The sequence below is a fragment of the Phallusia mammillata genome, chromosome 1, assembly GCF_965637545.1.
Source record: "Phallusia mammillata chromosome 1, kaPhaMamm4.hap1.1, whole genome shotgun sequence".
Classification (NCBI taxonomy): Eukaryota; Metazoa; Chordata; class Ascidiacea; order Phlebobranchia; family Ascidiidae; genus Phallusia; species Phallusia mammillata.
This window is the reverse complement of record NC_137252.1, coordinates 28,967,020-28,991,548: the sequence shown is the minus strand read 5'-3', so window position 1 is coordinate 28,991,548 and position 24,529 is coordinate 28,967,020. Positions and strand designations below refer to the sequence as shown.

Here is a 24,529-nt window from a genome sequence, read left to right as displayed (position 1 = left end):
TGAAATTGAAGGTAAATGAAAATTTTACACCTTCTTTGCTGAAAATTGCATGCGGATAGGCCTTGCATTGATTTATTGCATACAACTGTACAGTGCACACCCCTCTAGACCTGTGTGTAGTCGTTTTTGTCAAATTTAACTTTAAAGTAAAAAATCGGTTTCAGAGCTTATACGTTCGGTCGGTTTCGATTCCAATTCCACCTCTTATAACTTTAATTTGCCCACAGTCACCAGTATGTGGCAATGGCTAAATTTACTTATATTACAACAGTATTTCACTGCAATGCAATAACAGCGGGAAAAATACTGAAGCGTTTGTAAGATCAGATTAACAAACATGTAATAATTACATGTTTACATTGTAATTGATCCAACCAGCTATCGTGAACAATACTGTTGCACAAACAAACTGATTGGTTCTGAATGTTGCCGTACCAGCAAGCCCAGCAGGTTTTTCTACATCCATTATTTTGCATTAGTTCCATAAATACAGCAATTTTTACGAAAAAATGTGTTTCATATCTGGCATGAAAATCACAATTTCTACTCAATAGTCCGTATTTTTAGCTCCAGACGGGTGACAGATCTGCGTATAGTGCATTGCAGCAAAACTTAGTGACTCACAACATGAAAGTTCTTGTTGACGATACTCGTTTGACATTACGTCATAAAACACGTGATGCACAATGGTTTATGTTCTTTAAGATTTTAAACCTTAAACCACAAAAGTTTTTTTTGCACTTTACTTTGCAGAATTAGTTCGGTTAGAAAATATTATATCACCCAAGTTAAAACCCCCGGGGATCATCAGAGTCGATGTGGTCGAACCATGTTGCTCCCAAGACCTTTATAGGACGGTAGAACTACTAACACAAGAACTTACACCAGTTTGCTAATACCGATAAATGGCGTAAAGAGCGCAAAGAGTGTTTTTCACATTGGCAGAGAAACTTGGTTAGGGTAAGGAACTAATTTAACGTTAGGAACTACGAAGAACGAAGAAAAACGGTTCATTCTAAACAATTTAACAACCAAAATTAGATTTCGCAAGTAACTATCAAAAACTATTAAAACAGAGCAAAACACCGTGACTGGCTAAACTAGGTCACGTGACGTATTTTCTTTTTAAGATTAAAAAACAATCAATTTGGAATTCAATTTACTAACCTTTTTAGTTTTAAAATTTTCTGCTTTAAACCACGACTGTGATCAATGGTTCTCCCAAAGAAGTAAAATGTCTTACAGAAAAAGGAACCTACGCCTCTATTTTATTCAAATTTGTGGATATTCCACTTTTATGAGTTTATTTATATGTATGTTCCATGTGTTAGAAATCCACCTATCTGTACCGTACCATGTATGTATTTGTAAAATTACTTTCCAGAAATGCTGCGGAATCCTTGTCATATTTTCGTCCCTACAATGTTTACCAATTTATTTTTATGCGTTTTTTTAATTTTAACAAAAAAAAGCTTCGCAGGTCGGATAGTAAAGTTATTTTCCAACTTAGTTTATTTGTTGTTAAAGGAACAAATCCGGATACATCAGCCTGGAGGTTTTGTTTTGGATGATTGTAACGTCAGGAGTTTTCGCGCCTATAGGCGGTACCGCGCTGGCGTCACACTGAAGTCCAATTTCTGGAAACGCGTGAATCTTATTTGAGCACACGCAATATGGCTATATAATCACTTCAAATGTGGTCACCGTCAACACAGTTTTTCTGTGAAGATAACATGCACTCCAAGAAATGATTTTATGCCGGAAAAGGCTTACCAGAGTATCATAGATATTCATTGCTTGACATCATCAGAAAGCATTCTACACATTTAAAAACGTACGATTTAAATGTAACGCAAATACGACAATTTTAATGCAAAATCAAGCTCACCTTGTAAAGGCAACATTATCCCTTTTCATCAGAGTTTTAATTTTGCATTACGATCTATTAATGACAAACAAATTTAGTCACTTCGATTGCTTTATCTAAAGTTTGCAAACTCAAGCCGAACTACACGTGGTCCAAACTAAACTCAATACTAAATGGCCAAAAGCACAGAAGAGAGAAAGAAACTACAAGGGTATTGTTACGTCATAGGGGATTCTGGCATTGTGGTGCAATCACACGACATAAGATGTGACGTAAGTATATGGTTGAGTGATTTACGATGTTACACTTATTTTTTTTAAAGAAACAGTTAAAACTAATGCATCCCTTTTTAACAAAATAAAAAAAAATTAGCAACTGTACTTTTGTCATTGGTGACGTGGGAGAGATATTGTTAAGTTCCAATGTTTGAGGTGAGTAGGTAAATAAAACACAAATTGTAAAACATCATTTGTAAGTTTTTAAAATGGTTTACGTGCGCACTTCACATGCTAACTTATTATACGACAACCAAAGTTTTAGTATCTGATGCGTTTTTGCCAGTTTGAAAAAAATCTAGACTTTGTCCATCTTAAACAGTTTTTGGCAAAGTTTAGTTTCGCAACAAAAAACGTCCGATGAAAATAATATGAAAATGATGGAAGCTGATGTTAAAGGAAGGTGCTGCTAATCCATAATATAGGGCTTACATAAACTTGCACTTTGCAACTCCACGCAGGCACAGTTCCAAACTCACGAGAGACTTGTTTGTGAGTAGACCGTGTATTTAAATATATGTTGCCTTGTTCCTAAGAAATGCCATCTACCTGGTGCTCGTTAGTTGATTACAGGAACAGGAAAATTAAGAAAGAGTTTTAACAGGGACTTGGTATTTCCCATAAAACATACGCGCACTGGCGCTTCGGAATCACGTGACGGAACTTCTTTCACTGTGATTACGGATATGACGTGTGAATTTGTCAGGTGATTGGCATGGTGTCAAATCTATCAAGTCGACTTCCGCCGGTGCAAAGCTGAAGTTCGGTGCTTGTGCGTCGTTTATGTTAAAAGGGGTTTAACTTTTTCTGGAAGTGGTTATAACGTGGGTAAGTTGTAAGAGCGATTTAAAGTAAAGGTACAAAGTGTGAACTAAATGAGATTACAGATAGTTTGGTAAATTTCAGAAATTTTGTTAAGAAATCGAAGAAAGTGTGTCGGCAGTGACAAATTAATAAAAAGACTCAATAAAAAATTAAAAAAAGACATTACGTAAAACTTGTACCAAAATATGGATTTTAAAACATAGGTTTTACAATCTATAGTTAAGTATAACATTGGTTTAGGTAACATTTCATTCAAAGAAATCGTGCTTCTTTAACGCTTTTACTTCGCTTCATGCCCTTAAACTAGGCGCTGAAACATGGTTTGAAATTTTTCATGCACATTTGTAATTTGGCAATATACCCTTAACCTGGCGATATATAGACAACATCTATAGATAGATGCAATATTTTTCCACGCGACCCTTGGAAACCTCTCACGGATATACTAATGTCAAACAGTTAAGAGGTTAAGAACAGTGTTAAATGAAAAAAAATCTTTTAAAACCAAACGTACAAGAAAAATTAAAATGATATTGTTGTGTGTTTTTCAGTAAATTTGTAACACGACAAAAATGTTAAATAATGTTGCTTCTCTTCTTGTTGTATTAGTGACTGGGGTTCTTCAAATCAAAGGTAAGCATTGTTAACTGTAGCGTCGCACTTTCAGTGCAGAGCCTGTATAAACTGCCAGTGCGAGCAACAGATTTTTATTGGATCGTGGTTGAATGACGCGCGCAATAAACGCGTTTTTTTACGGGGTTCGAACCCAGGTCTCTCCCGGGGACGAATCCCGATCAGGTTTTTTTATGTCTGTATATGGGTCAGGCGCGCCGGACCATTCGGCTAAGTTGTAAAAATAGAAATGAGCAACAGCGACAGCATACGTCCGACCAGTGTTTTTTTTAAGGTGTTTTGGGGGACCGTTTTGGTCCCCCAAATTTCTCCAGCGGTTTCCCAAAATTTGCCAGTAGCCTAATAAACAATTCGTTTAAGCAAATATGGCTATTTTTTGGTATTGAAATGAAACACTTGCGATCTCTTAAAACTACTTAGCGGTCACCCAAACCAAACCTTAAAACAACCCTGGCGTCCGACAAACATATGTACAATAAGAAGCAACATACAAAACATGGATCTGTCCAAGCTTTTTGAACATGTATGCCAGGGGTGGCCAACCCGCGGCTCGCGAGCCGCATGCGGCTCTTCGCCTGGTTTTATGCGGCTCATAAGTTTTTGTCGAAGTTTGGAGCCATTGTGTATATTTGGGTAAGTATGTGGCGATCTGGTACAAAAATCGTTAAATTTAACGTAAAGCTTTAACAATTTTGCTTTTGAACAAACTTATTATCGGCATGGACACAAACCTTGCCTTAAAACTGCAACTTTATGTGGCAAACGGCTTGATTATGATGGCATATATTTAATTGTGAACAATGAATGGTTGCTCATTGTTGCGTACAATGCGATTGAGACACGAAGCAACAGCGATATTTACAACAAATGTGTTCCAAAGTAAATAATGCTTCAATCCGTTGTTTTTCGGGTTATGACGAATGTTATATTTTATCGGCAGTTTGTGTTGGGTTTGAATTGAGCGATTGTGGGTGGTGAATGCATTAATGACGTCGCAATGAATTTAGTTTCGCCACTTTGCACTTGGGGCACATGCGCGTTAGGTGTTTGGGGCGCGTGCGCGTTAGATGAAAATACCGCAAGTTTTTTCAGCAGGGAAAATCTTTTAAATAAACAATTTTGGTCAAGTTAGCCTTCAAATTGGCGAAAAAAAAAAATGAAAAAATATTTTAGCAATTCACCAGAATTGAATCTCAAATGAAAAAAGGGTTTTTTTAATTCATATGTTTTTGTTTGATAGATTCTTTGAAATGAGAGTTTTGTGTGAGAGACAGTGTTTGCACTGACCATTTATTGTTGAAAATGACTGGCCCGTGGTCTGTACAAGTCAAATTGTGTCATTATTATGTTGGTGTGCGACATTTAGAATAGATCTGGCTAAGCACAGGTCTCCGTGTGTGAGGAAGGGACGAGTCATTTAACAAATGTGCTTATGTGTATAATGTGGCTCTTTGTGGTAACACAATAAAAAATATGGCTCTTCGGCTTTGACCGGTTGGCCACCCCTGATGTATGCAATCACAGGTTGACTGTAAGCACGGCGTTAAATGCAGCCGGCATTTCATAAACATTCAAGTTAAGCAAAAATGACGACGCCATTAGGCACACCTTACCGGTAATTGAACCGGGTTGCAACAGTATAATGCACAACACAATGTATGCAAGTCTAACTTGGTTTCGCTATAACTAAGTCTTTTCACAGCTCAAATATTTGTCGACAGTTTGCATATAGTCAGTAAACTTCCTTATTTAAATAGAAAGAAACACATATCAGTTAGTTGTATATTACAATGATTATGCTGCCAGCACAAACAGTTCAGCACATTTCATGCGGTCAGCATACAAAGCAGCCACTAATAAACGCAAACCATGGTTTGCGCTCTCGCACAAGGTAATAGCACCACAAACGTCACAGCTTCATTGCTGCGTCAGTATCATGTAGTCAATATTGTCATGTTATCCAGGGTTGCCATACCGTGCTTATTTCGAAAATGTGTCCCTATTTTGCAGAGCAATGTCTTAGAAAACTTTATTCTCCTTCTTTCTTAGAAAATTTTGACGTGAGTCCTTTTATTTCTTATAATAAACAATTATCCTACAAGTCAAAGGCCTATAACAAGCAAAATTAAACCTAGACCAAAGCTGTCATGAGATAGACGAAGTATTTTCTACGAACGAGGAGTTGCTTAATGTCATGGGTAGTATTAATGCGAAGATTTGTTCAAAAACGTTTGTTTCGTTTGGTAAGAAGATTAAAGTTTTCGGTTATCTTTGTTTTGGGGTCCATGTCGAAGGCAACCATCGTTATTCCACATTTTAAAAAAGCGTTTTTTTTCAAGTCGTAGAGACAATTTAAACACGATTGTTTTAGAATCGTTTGTGTATTACATTGGATCAGGTTACACATGTGGCAATTACGCCTGCACGGCTGGAAACTACTGTTGCACTTCATCATCTGATGGTGGCAAGAGTTGCTGGAAGCACCAGGCCAGCACATATTACACTTGCAGTTTGGTGCCTGCTGCAAGCCAACGGAATATAGGGTAAGAAAGAAACCTAAAACCTATAATTTGTAAACCAAGGTAGTTTATTAATGGTTAAGTGTCAGCGTGTTGTAAAGATGCTAATTAGGTTTTTGTATTAGTTCTTTTTAGGATTAAATTTGTGACCCGTTTAACTTCATGTTGCTATCGTATGTGTGCACTGTATCGGAAGAAAAGTTTACGAAATCAGGGAAACCACTTTTTATCACAAGCAAACCAAACCACCTTATACTGAAAATTTACCCCTGAGGGGGCAAATTTATCCCTTGCTTTGTTTAAAGTTATATTTCAGTAAACATTTTAAGATGATTTGCGTTAAACAGGGTCGGAACAATCATTGGAATTGTGTCGGGGTGTTCGCTTTTTGTTTTTGCCGGAATCGGTGCATGTGTTTACTGCTGCTGCACAGTCAGATCTAAAAGTAAAGATACAACCACATATGGAGGTAAGTTGATCAGGAAAAACTGCTGCTTGATTTAACGCACTAAGCAGGCAATGTTATATGTCAAACGAAAGTGAGGCCCAAATCAAACCCGTCTTTTAAGAAACCTAGGTCCGAATTTAACGTTAGCCGCTGTCCAGTAAATAATATATCCGCAGACCCCACAGCACGTTTTTAGGTTGACTTATCGCATACAATTTATAGTTAATTAAAACCTATTTTCAATGGAAAAAGATTTTCCTCCTGGTCTGGATAACTACGCCTACGACTCCACACAACAGCACCCGACATCACAGCAAGGATACGTTACCCAACCTGATCAGGGAATGTGTAAGAACCCGTCTCAAAGTCCTCCACCCTACTCTACTGTTTGCGAGGAAAACCCGCCACCATACCCGGGTGCTGAGTGTGCTTCGAAATAGGTGACACACTTCGAAGTGACACTGGTTTTTGCAGAAGATATGGAAAATGTGTGCGCTTTGGTTTTGTCAAACTTTTTTTGTCAAAAATGGATTCACTGTGCCCAAAATGTGCTTGAGAGGTAAATTATTACGTTCTGCGTATTCTCTACACGCTAAAAGCTTTGGCAGACAAATAAACGTCTAAGCTTAAATCGCTTGCCTTACGTGGTTTAACGTCAAATGCTTTCGCAGCGATTCTACTTCTCATCAAGGAAATGTGCTGTCACGCTTCCACCCACTAGCATAGACGGTCGTTGTGCTAACTCACACTCACTTAGAAACGTTGCCGATAGAGCTGTTGCGACGAAATGTGTGTAATTTCTGTGCAAGGACTTGATACATTTGCCCTTCTTACAGTCAATGCAAGGAGTGCCATGAATTTTAGATTTGGTTCGTGAACGACGGCTTTTTGTATTCCTTTTCAAAAAACATTATAAACAAAGACAACACTTTTTAACCCGCGAAATAAAAGTTGTCATGCTGCACTTTTGTGCTATGTGAACGCCAAATTGTAATTTGTGCCAAATTGTAAAACGCCATTTTCGAAGGTTTAAAACACTTAAGTGTTACACTATACCCACGTCAATTCGTTATACGACAACCAATATTTTAATTTCGGGTGCCGCGGGCCATATTCGGTCTTAAATGCTAAAATGCTTTCAAAGACTAATAACCATACAATGTACAGCAAAACTAAAACTCTATGCCCAGCTCTTTTCAAACTAGAGTCCACAGTTCCTTAGTGGTTAACTGCGCTATTTTCGTTGACCTCCAAGAGCTCAATATTACTTGCGTGTTGATCAATGCTATTTTATTTCACGACAAGCGGCAATGAAAGCAATTGTTTGCGCATAATTTCATATCTTATTTTTACTCTGTGTTGTCACAAATTGCTCGTAGAACAAGTAAATAATATTTTAGTGAAACGCATCCTGAAATCTGTAGTGTTAAAAGTGAAAATTACTTTTAGCAGATTAAGATTTCATTTGCTAAGGTGTTTAATTGGCTTTAATATTGTATCCATCTTGGACTGCGAGTCCTACTCGGAAAAATTACAAAACGTCTGTTATGTAAATGAATGGTTTAGAAACAACTTTCCTACACATCTGAAACAGTCTATGCGGTCTACATAAAATGTTGGTCGGCCTTATTTCATCATAATAATGAGGTATAAAAATACTTTAATTTTGTATTTTTTAACGTATATATATATACATAGGTGTGGGTTAAAGTTGCATTAATTTTTAATTGTTGAACACTCGGCGGGTGAGTTAAGCAAAAGAGTTGGGTCACATGACTGACGTCGGCCTATTCCAATTTGTTATTATCGTTTTTCGCACTTGCTTTTAATGCTGTTTTAAGCATCTTTATTCTCTTTTTAGTGCAAAACTTTTTTCGACACGTTTTGGTGTCGTTTTTTTGTGTATTTGTCACATACAAATCTTTAATACAAACAATTATATGACGCATTGCATGATTTTACCAACGACTGTAATTGCTTTCTTGGCTGTATTTAGTCGAATCTCATTAGAAAATAGTCCGAAATTAATCTAAACCGAAATCACGTGGTTTACGTGGTAACGTCAAATGTTTTCGCACCGTTTCTACTTCTCATCAAGGAAATATGTTGTCAGACTTCCTACCCACCCATTAGCTTGACGGCGGTTTTATAGATTGTAAACTACAGACGATCAGCGTTAATGTCTTCTTTTATTAATTAAGCAGAACTATTAATTTTGCCGATATCGTACAGAAAATCTACCAACACCTTAAACTCATCTCTTTGTTCTTTATGTCATGCCAAGTTATTGTTGCAACGCCTGACAATTTATAAATTAAGTTGCCAACAAAACGTTATTATTTTTTTGTACGCTACCAACTCATGGCCATTGCGTGTTCCAATATGTTATTATTTTATTAACACATGATTTTAAAGTTTTTTAGCACGCATTAACTTATTTATTGTGCAAAACGTTTTTTATTACGTTTTATTTTCGTTTTTGTGTATGTTACATAAAAATAAATCGCAAATTCGTTACAAATCTTGAATAATACAATGTCCAGTTGGTTTGGGTTATTCTGTAATCAGGCTATCTTACTTTACGCCTTGAGAAACTGGTATCACCAACGTCACAAAGATAAGGATAAACGTGTCATGTGACATAATAAAGCATTACTTGCCTTTAAAGAGGGGATCTACGAGAAATAATAGTTACAAGTTTCATAGGTTTGTTGTACAATAAACGGTCAAACGTGTATACTAAGATATTGGAAACAAAAACAATGGATTTTAAACACATACTAAAATGTTGAAATGCTTAATACAGTTGCTGTATCTTTGTGTCACGTGAAATTTCGAGTTTTTGCGCGTTAACGATAAAAAATGTTTAGATTACCTGAAAAATTGAAAAAAATACTGGTAAATAACACGTAACCATTTTTTTTATTTTACCAGCGACCGTAATTGCTTGCTTGGTTGTATTTAGTCGACGATCTCATTATGCATCGTCCGAAATTGATCTAAACTGTAATCACGTGTCTTCCGTGGTTTGTCTTCCGTACGTGTTTTCGCATCGTTTTTACTTCTCGTCAAGGAAATATGTTGTCAGGCCTCCTTCCCACCTATTAGCTATAGGACGGTCGTATTTATACCCTACAGACGCATTAAACAGTTGCCAAACTAGCTGTAGCCTCGGTTGGCGACGAAACGATTTGGCACCTGAACTGACGGCTTACACTTTGTTGTATCATGGCAAATTGTAGTTCGTTTTGCAGTTCAAACATTTTTAATTGGGCGTCAGCGTTTAACTTAAGTGTTTTGTAGAATTGTTTTTACTGGTATTCTGTTTTAGAGTCGTGTCTCACATTTTGTGGTTTGAGCACAGAAACATGCTATTCAATAATAATACAATACTGCTTTGTATTTTCAGTGCGTTATAGTAATACGATAAAAATGTTCTACATTGTGGCATCACTTGTTGTTTTGTCAACTGCTGTCCTGGAAATCGAAGGTACGTAGTTTGACACAGAGTTGCAAGTCGTGCCAGGCTTATCGGACAAGGTTCGGGCTTAGGTGTCTTAACTAGTTAAGTAGCTAAGTGCTGGACCTGACCTAATGTTCCTAAAACGCCTTGTTCATGACCAATTGTCTATTGTGTTTGTTGTCTTGGTCTTTCCTGGGGATTTAATGTATGGGCCAGTCAATCAAACTTTCGGGCTCCTAATTTCGGGTTCGGTCCGGGTTCTGGCTCCAATTTTAGGCCCGTATACAACTCTGGTTTGACAACGATATAATGTAGTTCTATTCTCGACAGTATCTGGTGATTATTCACAGTCTCTAAATTAACATGTAATGACAACATTGCAACCTTAAATGCTTTTTGACGCTTGCTGCAAAGATAAATAATCACATGTATTTGTATGCTTTCACCATTCCGTTCACAAAGTTATCAAATCATGTTGATTCAAAGTTCAGAAGCATATACCAATCTTTAAATGCTGCATTGTTATAGTCAAATAAACTTAGTTTTACAATATTTAACACAAACAATGAATTAGTAATTTATAACCTTATGATTTAGAAAAAAGTTTTACATGACAATCGTACTTTAAGTACATGTTTTGCGTTTAAACAGGTTCTAATTGCGGTTCGCTTACATGCACCTCCGGACAATACTGTTGTATTTCTCCGGAAATTAAAATGTGCGTCGTATATACGACCTCAGCAGCAGCTTCTCATTCACTTGCAACTACATATATCCATCACCAACTACTACTGTCGGTGGTGATTCTTTAAGCCACGTGAAAAGCTCTTCAACTTTGGGGCCCACTGAAGATAATTTAGCAAACCGCGTGAAAAGCTTTATTCCTTTCGGGCTTGCTGCTGATCAACTATCAAACGACGTGAACAGCTTGTTTCCTTTCGGGCATGTCGCTGATAAGTTAGCAAACCACGTGAACAGTTTGGCAACCTTGGAGCCTGATGAGGATGAATTAGTAAACCACGTGAAAAGCATTGTTCCTTTCGGGCATGTCGCTGATAAGTTAGCAAACCACGTGAACAGTTTGGCAACCTTGGAGCCTGATGAGGATGAATTAGTAAACCACGTGAAAAGCATTGTTCCTTTCGGGCATGTCGCTGATAAGTTAGCAAACCACGCGAATAGCTTGGTAACTTTGGAGCCTGATGCTGAAGAATTAGCAAACCACGTGACAAGCTATTTTACTTTGGGGTAAGACATTTGCTTTAATATTGACGCAGTAATTGTTGTTTTTAAAATTTGACTCAGTAACTGTTTGAAGTCTGATCAGCACATTTTAATGCTACTCTCTACTCGTTAAAAAAGAACTTTTCATGTCAACTCAATTAACCGTAAATTTGCTGGAATTTTTAGTACAGGCTTTTCAAAAACGCTTTACAAAAAAAAATGAATCAGAATATTCTCGAAGGATTTTTGATAAAAAGCAACTTAAAGTTTATGAAAATTGCTGCACATTTGCAAATAACCCAACCATTTGGTCGTTATTCAGTTGTTTTACATTACAGTGACTCATATTCCCAAGTTATATCTACAGTAAATAACTGAGTTGTTTTGCGTTTTGCAGGGCCGGCGCAATCGCTGGAATTGTAATTGGATGTTTGGTTTTGATGATTGGTGGAGTCGCGGCATGTTTTTTCTGCTGCTGCGAGGCCGGATCTAAAATCACTGCCGACAGAGTAGTGAGAAGAGATGCGCCTGGGGTAGCCTATATTGGATTTAAAGGAGATGGCGCCAATTTGACATTGGAAGTTTAAATTCAAGTGAAAAAAATTAAACTAATTATTCCTAAAGACAGCAGCTTAAAGAGACAAACTAAACTATTATTTGATTGAAACATGTTACGTCGATCTTTACTGTGATGTGTTCGTTTATTGGTGTGTGCTTGCTACATCTATAAGGTAACTTTGTGCATATTTTCAAATGCATTCAAATATAGCCACCAGCGTCAGTGTCACCTTTTTAATAATAAAACAGATATCCTACATTCTTTCGTTCTTTACGTCACGCCAAGTTACTGTCTCAACGCCAGACAATCAGTGGAGTATCAAGTCAAGTCAAGTGAGTAGGGGTTCGAGTCCCAAGTCAAGTCAAGTCAAATGAAGTTCGACTCTGAAGTCAAGATAAGTCATTAGGGGTTCAAGTCAACGCAGGTCTTTGAAAGTTCTTGAAAGAAAGTTTTTAATGGTTTACATAGTTTTTTTTTAGAATGGTCCATCGCTACTTTTTTACCATAACACAGACACTACTTCACTACAGCGAACATATCCCATCAAGTATAATTAAACAAGTTAATTGACATACAGCAGCGACTTTGTTACTAAAAATTAGGACCATAAATAACAGCGTATTGCACAGGTGAAACGGTGTAATGTCATTAATAGGATATTTGAAACAAAATCTATGGGGCGTTCCAACAGAAGTGGATCTCCAAATTAGAATGTGAAAAAGGTGGAAAATCATGTGTTGAAAAATAAAAATGTTAGGGTATTTAAAACAAATTGAAGTACAATAAAATCTTGGAATGCTTAACGGATTTACTGTACCTTTGTTTCTTGTAAAATTTCGAGCATGTGCGCATTACCACACAGGCCCATAGGCAGGGTTGCCATCGATATGGACCCCAAAATAAGGACAACCGAACAGTTAAAATCTTTACGACACAAACCAAACGTTTTAGAACAAATCTTTGCTTTGACATATCACATGCCATATTTTTGCACGAAGCAATCTGTTCCAGCAACTCCTTGTTCGTGGAAAATACTTTGCGCATCTCACGACAGTTAAGGTCGTATTCACTTCTAAAACAAAACAAGGACCTAAGTAAAAACAAGAACTTTTCTTAGAATGAGAACAATAATATTTTTCAAGACATTGCCCTTCAAAGTACGGACAAATCTTAGAAGCAAGGACGGTATGGCCACTTGCTTACTGGAGCTGTACAACATTAGACAATGTAGTTTGTTCAAAAGGTTTGTCAAAATGGACAGATTGTTTAAAAAAAGGAATATCATATTTCGAATGCACGCAGTTTAGAGTCGTGTGCCGAAAATTCCCCCTTGCACATTTCGTTTTAAAGGGATTATCCATGCGTCCACAGTTTGCACGAAGAATTACACCACAAGACCTTTTCTCATGACACGATCGCACTTCGAAACAACGCCATGGGATTTCCTGTTTTGATGACGCGCATGACGCATCATGTCACGTGCCTGACGTCGTGACGATCGTATAGATTCGACTTCCTGTAATGCGATGCTGCTGTTTGTGTTTTGTTAAAAGTCATATCAGTTCTTTGAAAGTGAATCTAACGAGGAAATACTGAATGCCATGTTTGAGCAAAACAGAGTGGACTCAATACGAATGGACAGTATTTTTAGTTTTTATTTGAGTATTTTTATTTAGGCTACATTAACTGTGTACACTATAGTACACGAAAGTGTATTGTACAACAGCCTAAGCTTTTAGTACTGTTGAATCAGTGTGTGTATATCTTAATACAAATGCTTGTTAATCGTCGCAAACAACATGAGATCATCAATCCGAAACAGGAAATAATTCAAAATTTAGAATGGTGTGATTATTCCTATTTCATATCTTGATTTATTTCCTGTTCAGGACCGACGATGCCATGTTGTTTGTGGCGAAATTGGTTTGCATTGAGACATACACAGACTGGTGTAAGTGTAGTGAAGGTTTCAGTTGTGACGCGTCAATATAGGCCTATAGAATTAGAATTATCTGTTAAGCATCCGTGGGTCAGGTGGATATTTTGAATTATTTATTAGTATTACATCTTGGAGGTTCAGTGTGTTGCAATTTGTACGTGTGTGTTGCAGGAAAAATAGCAGTAATTGTAATTATTAGATACATACGCATAGCATATTCCAATTTAATTTGGTTGATTCTCTCCATCATGAAACGTCCTTTTTACAGCCGTCTGCCCACCAGGAAGAAATTAATTTGATTTTTTAACCCCAGTCAATCAGACTTCACGACTTTAATTTTATAATGGAATAACAGTGTAAAACAAACACAGACAGTTTCTGAGCTATTGTACCACAATGTAATCCATATGTTTTATGTCCTCAAAACAGAAAGTTGTAACTTATGTTCGAAAAATTCAATGGCGGTTATATTGTTTTATGCTTTCCAGAGGCTCCGCAAAGTTATCAGTGTGCTGTTTCACTTCTTGGTTCAGAATAGCCTAAATAGATTGTTTTCAGAAGTTTCCTCTTTACTGTGACAGCTTCAAGTCAAAAACCTTCTAGTGGTTTGATTTATTTCGAGTATTGACCTAAAGGCGAATCGAATGAGTGAATATAGGTTTGAGCAATATTAAGGTAAAAGTCATGTTAATTGGAACCAAACAAAAGGTTGAGATTCTTACCATGTTTAGCAGCAAGACAGCATTAGTTTGACAGGTTACAGTTGTTTGTTTGACAGGAACTTCATAAACGTTTTGTCAGACTATTTGTACCTGTTTTACGATAAAAGAGTCCTGCGGTTTAGGATTTCTGCCTGACATCGACTCAACCGAAACTTTCACTTGTCTGAAACGTGCAAGCGAGTTGAAAAGGCCTGTCAAATCGAGACAGCAAACAATTGAATTCGTGACGATTAATAAGTGGACGTTGTGTGAAAATATGTTACCAGGAAAAAATATTACGAGAAACAAAAAACATAGTGATAAGAACTTGCGGTATTGTTGAAAGTTATAGGAACCTATTTGTTTGGTAAAGGGTGAAAATTGTTTTAATAGTATACAGCTTGGCGTTACATTTCTGAAATCTTATTCTTTTGCCAGCTATTTTTCAGCAAATAATTTCAGGCCCAAGCTTGAGAAGGGAGGTTAATATCGGGGACCGATAAAGTAAGCACTTTAACGACGAATTTTAATATTAGCAAAGAGCAGTTATGCCCCAAAGGCACGGAAAAAAAGTCGCGACTGGCCGTTTAGTTCAAGTTCCTGATACGAAAATAGCTGTGGGCTGTATGAAATTTAGTGAAGGGAAAACTAGTCAAGCAAAAAATCTGTTTTTTGTACGTTTTTTTACTATTAACATGGGTATTTAAAGCACGTTAGAAGGTCGTATGGAGCGTACTTATGTACTGATGTAGAGATTGAAAATCAAGCATTAATTCGTTGCAAAAAATTTAGACAAAAACTGAAAACGTAAACAAACATACATTAACCGATATAAAAGTGTTTGGATTATCTTCGAAAATGGAAAAATACTGGTAAATACCACGAAGTCGCAGTTAGCCAGACTAGTGAATGGTAACCATACGACGCATTGAACGATTATACCAGCGACTGTAATTACTTGCTTGGTTGTATTTAGTCGATGATCTCATTATAAACCGTCCGAAATTAACTTAAGCTCAAATCACGTGCCTTTCATAGTTTGACGTCAAATGCTTTCGCAGCGTTTTCTACTTCTCATCAAGGAAATGTGCTGTCAGGCTTCCACCTACTAGCTTAGACGGTCGTTGTGGTAACTCACACTCGCTTTGAAAAGTTACCAATAGAGCTGTAGCGACCGTTGTCGACGAAACTTGCGTACTTTCTGTGCGAAGGACTTGAGACATTTGCCTTTTTCACAGATTGTAGTTTGTTTTATGAAGGTGTGAAATCAGTTAGATGTTGTTAGTGCAGTTCATGCATTTTGATTGGTTGTCAGTGTTTACGTGGTGACTATACTTAGGTGTTTTTGTGGAATGGTTTTTTACTGGTCTGCTGTATCGTGTCTCGAATTCTATGGTTTGAGCACTGAAGCTAGTCAATAATAAAACAACACTGCTTTGTATTTTCAGTGCGTTTTTTGTAATACGACGAAAATGTTTAATATTGTAGCATCACTGGTTGTTGTTTTGTCTGCTGCTGTCCTGGAAATCGAAGGTACGTAGTTTGACAACAAGATAAGTTAGCTCTTTTCCGGCAATATCTGGTGATTAATCACAGGCCGTAAATTACCATGTAATTGTAATGACAACAACGCTTTGTGGCATCTGTTGCAAAGATAAATAATCACCGATATTTGCACGCTTCATCCATTTTTTACGCAATAGTATTAAAAGCCATACCACGTTGATTCTAAGTTCAGAAGCATATACACATGGTTATAATCAAATGAATTTGGTATTGCAGTACTAAATACAAACAATGTGTTCATAAACGTTACCTTATGATGTGGAACCTTTTAGTCAATTAAGTTTTATGTGACAATTCTTTTAAGTAAGTTTACATGTTTTTCGTTTGAAAAGGTTACAGTTGCGGTTCTCAAACATGTACCACGGGACAATACTGCTGTACTTGGACATTTGGTAGCAGTAAAAGTTGCTGGATTGTAGAGCCCACCAGCTCATCATACACGTGCGACTATGTATTTTCTGGCAGTGATACATCAAACACCGTGGCGACCTATTTTACTTTGGGGTAAGATATTGGCTTGAGATTACTATTTTTTTTTTTCTTTTTTTTTTCTTTTTTCTGTCTAACGCTGGCTTGTGAGACGCGTTTGGTCAAGAAAGAGTGCTCCAAATTTATTCAAATTTACAGAGATGTTAGTTAATAATCCCAATTTGATCCTCCTGAAGTTTGACCCCGATTGACCCAGCGGTTCACCCACAGGCCCCCAAAACGTAAATTTTTTGAAACGGCTGTACTGACTAAAGTACAGCATCTAGGATTTTCATGCTTTGTTGTTTGGTGCAATGTAAAGTTTTTTAAAGAATTTTGTATCTTTTTTTCGGATTCACCCATTTTTTTACCCTTTAAACCCCGAAATAAACGGTTTTAGTTTTAAGGCAGAAATACATGCCCTATGGTGCAGAAATATTCGAAAAAGTTAACAATTGTTTAAGCAGGATATTCGTTTAGTATTTAAAATTTTGCCAGTTACCTTTACAATCCATAATATGTGTACGCTATCAGTCAGATATAAGTCCCAAGGGAGGAATTCACTGGTTTACGATTAAGGCGGCAGAGCGGGAGTGCTCAGCTTGACGTCTGGACAGACGTTTTACGAGACAGTCGTTTCGGCGATTAGTAATCAGTTTTTTTGTGTGCAGCAATGCTGTGTCGTTTTATTAAGTTATCACGCGCATTTTCAGTTTTGGCGCAGGTTTTACACCTAAGACATAATTCGAACTCGATAAACGTACTTCGGTTTCGTTTATGTCAGGCAAAACATCGTTGATCAACATAAATATGAAATTTAATAAACTTAACTTTTTTGAACGCCGCAATAAATGATCTTTAAATTCTCGTTGTCAGCTTTGCCGTCTCATAACCATGGGTCACTAAAGGTCAACTTGTAGGCATTGCAACACCGTTACGAATTTTTCGTGATAAATGTTTTTTTAAATGCTCGTTGTCAGGTCGGCCGCCGCATGACCACGGGTTATTTAAGGTCAACTAGTAGGTATTACTAACACGAACTTTCTTTCGTCATAACGTAGCGTTTTTTTGCAACAAATTTAGGAATCAACGCTCAAGGCATGTATAAATTAGGTTAAACGGTGTTGTTGAACAGTGCTATTGAAAACGGTGTCAACAGGTCAAACAGTCGTTTGGCGTGTGCACCCTGAGAGGTTACTACAGGTCAATGGTTTTGCGAAACAAAGTTAAATAAAAAACAATTTGTTATGTGTACACTTGTAGCAAATTGCTTTTTAATTTAAAGTGTCTGTAACACAACTGTTACAGCTTTCTAGAAAAAACTGTGTTTAAGCAAGAGAATCAATTGAAATTATTTGTTTTGTTCTTTTTTTAGTATTTGTAATTATATGACAATAATAGTGCAAAAAGAATACCAACAAAAATTTTTTATTGTTGGGTTAATGCTTTCTAAAAATTTGTTCCTAAAAATCTAAAAGTCACCGCAACGTTTGTTTACCGTAAATCTGCACAAACACGCGTGTGGGGACCCATTAGTTTTTGTTTACAAAAACAATCATATGTGTAGATCAAATGATGTGTATAGTAAATTGGTAAATATCGTATAGAATATATAAAATGGAAGTATATCAGAAAGCCACCCTTCTAGTTTCACTTACGTTTCAAAGCTTACAATAGCACATAGTTTGCCTAAGGTCAAACACTTTAGCTAAACTATGTCTTCACGCACGAACTACTGGAAGATAGGATATGCGAATTAATTTTATCTAATGGTCAACACGCAAATTATCTTTTCAGTTTTTGTCAGAATTTCAAAAGAAAGAAAAACATGGATAAAATTTTCAATTCGCGTAAACGGTATAAATTTTTTGAATTAACTTAGAAATTGGAAAAATTCTGGTAAATAACACGAAGTTACTGGTAATTATACGACGCTTTAACCATCGACTGGGATTGCTTGCTTGGTTAAATTCAGCCAATGATCTCATGATAAACATCGGACATTAACCTAAGCTCAAATCACGTGCCTTACGTAGATGACTTCAAATGTTTCTACTTCTCATCAAGGAATTGTGTTGTCAGGCTTCCACCCACAAGCTTGGACGGAGGTTATGGTGACTGTAACTCACAGTCGCATTGAAAAGTTGCCAATAGAGCTGCAGCGATGGTTGTCGACTAAACTTGTGTAGTTTCTGTGCGTTAGACTTGAGACATTTGCCTTCTTTATAGTCAGTGCTAGGAAGTTTGGTACGTGAATTGACGGTTTATACTTCCAGGTTTGTTGTTCAGTTGCAATTTGTATGTTACAAAGGTGTGAAATCAAGTAGTTGTTGTAAGTGCATTTCAAGCATTTTTAATTGGGCGAGTGTGTACTTTGTGACCACTTAATTGTTTTGTAGAAATGTTTTTTTTACTGGTCTGCTGCTGTTTTAGAGTCGTGTACTCTCGCGTTTTGTGGTTTGAGCACTGAAGCATGCTAGTCAATAATAGAATCACACTACTTTGTATTTCCAGTGCGGTTTTGGTAATACCATAAAAATGTTTAGTATTGTTGCATCACTTGTTGTTTTGTCGGTTGTGGTCCTGGAAATCGAAGGTACGTAGTTCGACAACAAAATAAGGTAGCTCTTTTTCTGACGATACCTGATAATTAATCACAAGCCCTAATTAAGCGTGTTATGGCCGTACCAGAGTAGTAAACGGTCCTAAAATTGGAGCCTGAACCCGTGCCGAACCCGAAAGTACAAGCTCGAAACTGGTTTTGACATATTCGGTATGATAATATATGATACAAAAGATGGATTCACGGGCAGTACCTTTTGATTTAGAACCTTCCAGTCAATTAGGTTTCACATGACAATCCGTTTAAGTACATGTTTTGCGTTTGGACAGGTTACAGTTGCGGTACTGATACATGTACCACTGAGAATACTGTTGTACTGGGCCATTTACCAGTAGTAAAAGTTGCTGGCTATTCAAGCCCAGCAGCTCATCATACACTTGCAGCTACGTATTTTCATCATCATTTACTGGTGGTAATTCAGATTCATCAAGCACCGTGATTCATCACGCAAGCACAAGCTCTTTTACTTTGGGGTAAGACATTTGCTTGAGATGTCTTTTTGCAGAATTGGATTTAAGTTTGGACTCTCTATTTAAAGTCTGATAATCTTGATTTCACTGTTAGTTTCAACACCGACAATAGCTCATAATTTGCCCAAAGTAAGGCACTTGAGTTTTTTTAGCCAAACTATGTCTTCTAGAAACGATTGGAAGATAGTATACATGCCAGCTGATTTTGTCACATTGTCAACACGCGAAATGTTTTTCTAGTTTTTGTCAGAATTTCCCTCCTGAAATCGCAGACAAGGGTCACATAGTTTTAACGTTTTGGTCACATTTTCTGCTTCAAATTTTGTCAATTTAAATTGTTTCGTAGCACGCTTAAAAAATGCACCGTTTCCCACATTCATGGTCTTTTGTTCTAATGTTGTAAACATCTTTACATTATAAAATCCTACGACGTAAAAAAGGCAAGAGTTGATGGATACAGAAATAGCTGGAGGCAATAATTTAGCAGGGCATTTCCAACAAAATAATTCCATTACACCGTCACCGGGCTTAGTAGGCCAGGGCACGACCTAGTGCTAATGTAAAGGACGAACCTTAGTAACATGGAGCGAAGGTGGTGTCGCCTACAAGGTTGGTTAGAGCTGAATTCAATCCTAGTGACTTTTACCGTTATGCTACTTCAGATTGATTCCTAATAAGCAATGTTTCCCATTAACACGAACAAAAGTTTTGGAGTATAACGACATTATGTTCTGTGTTTGACTTTTAACAAAATCAAACTAAAAAAAACCAAGATTGTAGTTACTCCCAGAACGGTATCATTCAAACGACCTTAAAATAGGATTTATCAATGTGATTGCCAAAGAACAGAGAAATTTTGCTTTTATAATGTTTGTGCATCAGTCGTCAACCCCCTTTTGCCGTTCATCATTATTGTTGATATGCCGTAGATAAGGCGTAACAGCAGGCTTTGTGTTCACTGGAAAATATTTCGTCTCAGCGGGGGCCATAGGAGGCCAAAGCCAGTACCAAAATCGCAATCAAATGATGAAATATTTACGAACTTGCGTTTGTGGAAGGGGATACAAAAACTACTGTGGCAAGCATGGCGTCTGTACTACTGAAAAGCGAAAAACAAACTAAATCTTTCAAACATTGCTGTCTAGTTGTATCTTTTCTTGAAACACAATATTGGGATAGAGTCAATTACATCTTTTCTAAAATTTGGTTCTAACAATTTTTATCGATATAAGTCACTATTTGCAGTAAAAACGTGTAGTAATACAAATTTATAATACAGTTCAGTTCTACTTGTTTTTGAGAAATGCGAAGGGGATTTTTTGTTTTGTGTACAACGTCTTGACATTTTTTTAATTACAAAGTGCATTGCAGCGAAGTAGAGTCAGTTTACTCGTGCCGTGACTTATGTTTCTTGATGCCTGTTAAAGCAGGATGTTACACTTTAACACGTAACATATTGTTGCTTAACGCAGCATGTAGCCAACTAAGCAACCTGGTGGGCTTTATGTGGGCGGAATAAATATTCAATTGTTGTGCAAAGCTATTTAAATCAAACTGCCCACAGACCATATGCTACACCAGGGTCTCCAACACGCGGCCCGCGGGCCACATGTGGCCGGCCAGGCAATTTTCCGTGGCCCGCGGCGTTACCAGCAAATGAAAAAATAAATAAATATCTTGTAAAATTTAAAGAATGTGTTAGTTTTATTCACCCTTCAAGTATTTCACAATTCAAAATCATATGTCACTAAGTTAAAAATACCAAATTTAACGTTTGTGATACATTATTATTAATGTGATGTAATAATGCAACCTTATTCTTATTATCAAAGTGTGAAGTTAAAATCCGTTAAGTTTTTTGTGTCCACTATTTTTGTTTAGCTCAGGGATAAGGAACTTTTAAGTTCATGCAGGCCAAACAACATTTTGTTGACACTTATGTTGGCCGCATTGACTTTTTCAGATGCCTATAGGCCAGTGCAAAGTCTCCAGTGGTTTCCAAACCTATTTCATTTACATAACAGACGTTTCATAATTTTCCGCGGTCCACGATGAATTCAATGCCAAAACCAATTAAACAGCTTATACTGCTAAAAGTAGTTTAAATTGTCATCAATACAGCTTTAGGATTTATTTTACCTAAATATTATCAAGTGGTTACGCGTATCAATGATCTGAGCGGGTTGTGACATCACAGACAAAACTAAGATAGGGAATTATGCGCAAACAATTGCTTTCTTTTTTAATTTTTATGAAATAAAAAGGCATTGATCAACACGGAAGTAAGATTGTAAAGTCATGAGCTCTTGGAGGTCAACGAAAGTAACGCCGTTATCCACTAAGGGACCATGAACTAGAACATTTTGACATGTGAGACTGCATGTGGCCCGCGGCCTTTAAAAAAATTGAAAATTGGCCCGGGACAACCGTTAAGTTGGAGACCCCTGTGCTACACAGACGAATGCTTTGTGCGTTTAAGGAAACGACAAAAATTCAAATATAACTTGAATTGGGAAATTTGTCTTATGCTTTTTCTTGGCTTCTAAACGCACCTATGGACGTTACGCTGTAAGCCAAAGGTTGACTACATACCTCTGGCAGCAGTTATTTTTTTGCCAAACGTTTTCTTTAATGCACAAAGCATTTGCTTGTGCAGCATATGGTCAGTGGTCTATTTGCTTTAAATCGCTTTGCATGACAATAATTTAAAAATTGAAATACTTATTTCGGTTATAGGTTGTACGCTTTCACTTAAACCGCAGTAAAAACTTCTTGAAGACGTAAAAAGGTATTCAATGTAATGCAGTGTCTTACTTCTCAAACCAGCACATCATTTCGATTGAGTAATCGAGTTTAGATGATTGCTGTGTAAAAGGGGGCATTTGTGAACGTAACTTTTTGCTTCCCATTATTGATCATGGATTAGTGCAAGGTCACTGAAGGTCAAGTGTTTACACAAAGTTTAGCAACACAAATGCTACATTACCAAATATATTTGTTAAAGGCTCCATACTAATACGACACGTTCAACAATTACTTTTGCCTAAAGGTGGCCCATATTTGTTATATTGTGGCTTTCTGTTTGAACAACTTATTTAGCTCAAGTGCATTCTGAAGTTCATTCTATTGTTGTATTATACCTACAAATGCACAACCGCCCGAAGAAGTGTGATTTTAACCTTGATATGAGTGTACCCACATTAGAAGGAGTCTAAACAAATCGACGAACGGCGGCTTTATACCGTGGCATACTATTTTCATCAATAATAACATAATTACGCTTGAGCCATCGCTGTCTGAGTGTGCTTAAGACTTTTAAAATTGCCTCTTAACTATCAGATACAAAACACTTTCATGCTACACTATATTAGGTAAAATAGCCCTTATTATGTCAACAACAAAAAATTCAGAATATTCTTAAAGGCCATTGGTGAAAAGCAACCTAATAGGCTAGGTTATATACGGCTATTGTGCACAAAATTGCCGCGCCCTTGCACACGACACAACCATTTTATCATTCGTGCGTTGATTTACGTTGCAGTAGCCTACATTTCCAAGCTATTCCATATAAATAACTGATGAGTTGTTTTGCGGTTTACAGGGTTGGGACCATCGTTGGAATTGCAATTGGATGTTTGGTTTTGATCATTGGTGGAATCGTGGCATGTGTTTTCTGCTGCTGCGCGGCCGGATCTAGAAATAACGCAGGCAGAGTGGTGGGCAGACCTGGTGTGGTGACGACTACCACACAGATGACACAGCAAAGTAAGCGACCTCGACGAACTGCAGACACAGCTAGGCCTAATTGTGATACAGAATAACACACTTAACTATTTTTTAAAATAGCGAATCACCCACTGTTTAGGTAGTACAAAATACGACGTCAAACGTTATCTCGTTTATGGTGAAAATGTGTATTTTTAAAACATGGGTTTCTGTCTGTATTTATAGATACCGTATTAATAATATTATTTTTATGTTAATAGATCCTCCCGGTGTGACCAACTACGCCTACAACCAACAACAACAGCCTCCGCAACAGGGATACGTTGCCCAACCTCTGCAGGGGGCAGCTTATCCAGTCGCCCAACAACAAGCCTACACCCAACAGGCCCCGCCACAAAACCCTCCAGCATACAACCCAGGGTATCCCGAAAAGTCCCCCCCTTACCCTGCTACGGAATAACCCCAGAAGTAACGAGTTCACGTCGGTTTTTAAAGTTCGACTTTTTTATGTTGTCATGTAAAATTTCCTTTTTTATGTTTAAAACGCCTTTTATGTTGGCCCGCGTAGTTTTCGGCTGCATTAAGGTTGAACTAAAAGAAAACTGGGGTCGTTTATCAATAAATTTAAACGGATCGGTCGTAAAGACTGTGATTGTTTTTGTTGCACCTAGTTAAGCGTAATAAACCTGGGCACCCAAATCGCTTTTCTGTAGTGCCACGTTCTTTGTTTTAGAAGTAAGATATTGTTTCAGGAAAATGGGGTTACGGTAAAGAAATTTATAATCCTTTCTATATCTTCACCACATATAGCCTTGTGCATAATGTTTTTTGTTCTTTTCTTTGTATGTTCCTTCTTTGTCAAAGTCCATCCTCTGTGCTTTACATTTGCGCTATAAATTAACGGCTTAAAACAAACAAAGCACTTCACCTTATTCCGTTGCTACACTGCAAATGTTACTGTAGAAAACAATTCCTGTTTTTGGTTTTCACAATAAAATCTTGGACCAAAACCATTTTTTAAGTGTATGGAGAAAATGAGGCCGGAAATTTCGAACGTTTCACTTTCTTTGAAAGTTGTAAGGTGAAAGTGTAAAAGCCTTTGCACAAGTTGTGAAAATTTTCACGTCAGAAATCTGTTGTTTTTACGTTAAAACCAAGCATGTCATAGTTCCCAGAATGTTGTCAGTAGCCAGAGCAGCACAGGGGTGCCGAAAGACTAAATA

General features: G+C 37.2%; 2 protein-coding genes across 2 annotated transcripts; both read left to right on the top strand.

Annotated features, from left to right (window-relative positions):
• The first annotated feature begins 2,980 nt into the window (after positions 1-2,980).
• LOC145208938 (uncharacterized) lies at positions 2,981-9,061 on the top strand. Its single transcript, XM_080079185.1, has 4 exons — positions 2,981-3,600; positions 5,999-6,143; positions 6,467-6,588; positions 6,820-9,061. The coding sequence occupies exons 1-4, from the start codon at positions 3,540-3,542 to the stop codon at positions 7,005-7,007; spliced, it is 516 nt and encodes a 171-aa protein (XP_079935311.1). The 5' UTR covers positions 2,981-3,539; the 3' UTR covers positions 7,008-9,061.
• Positions 9,062-15,872: 6,811 nt separating this feature from the next.
• On the top strand, positions 15,873-24,319 carry LOC145216243 (uncharacterized). Its single transcript, XM_080084487.1, has 4 exons — positions 15,873-15,986; positions 16,352-16,523; positions 23,182-23,345; positions 23,567-24,319. The coding sequence occupies exons 1-4, from the start codon at positions 15,926-15,928 to the stop codon at positions 23,764-23,766; spliced, it is 597 nt and encodes a 198-aa protein (XP_079940613.1). The 5' UTR covers positions 15,873-15,925; the 3' UTR covers positions 23,767-24,319.
• The last annotated feature ends 210 nt before the right edge of the window (positions 24,320-24,529 follow it).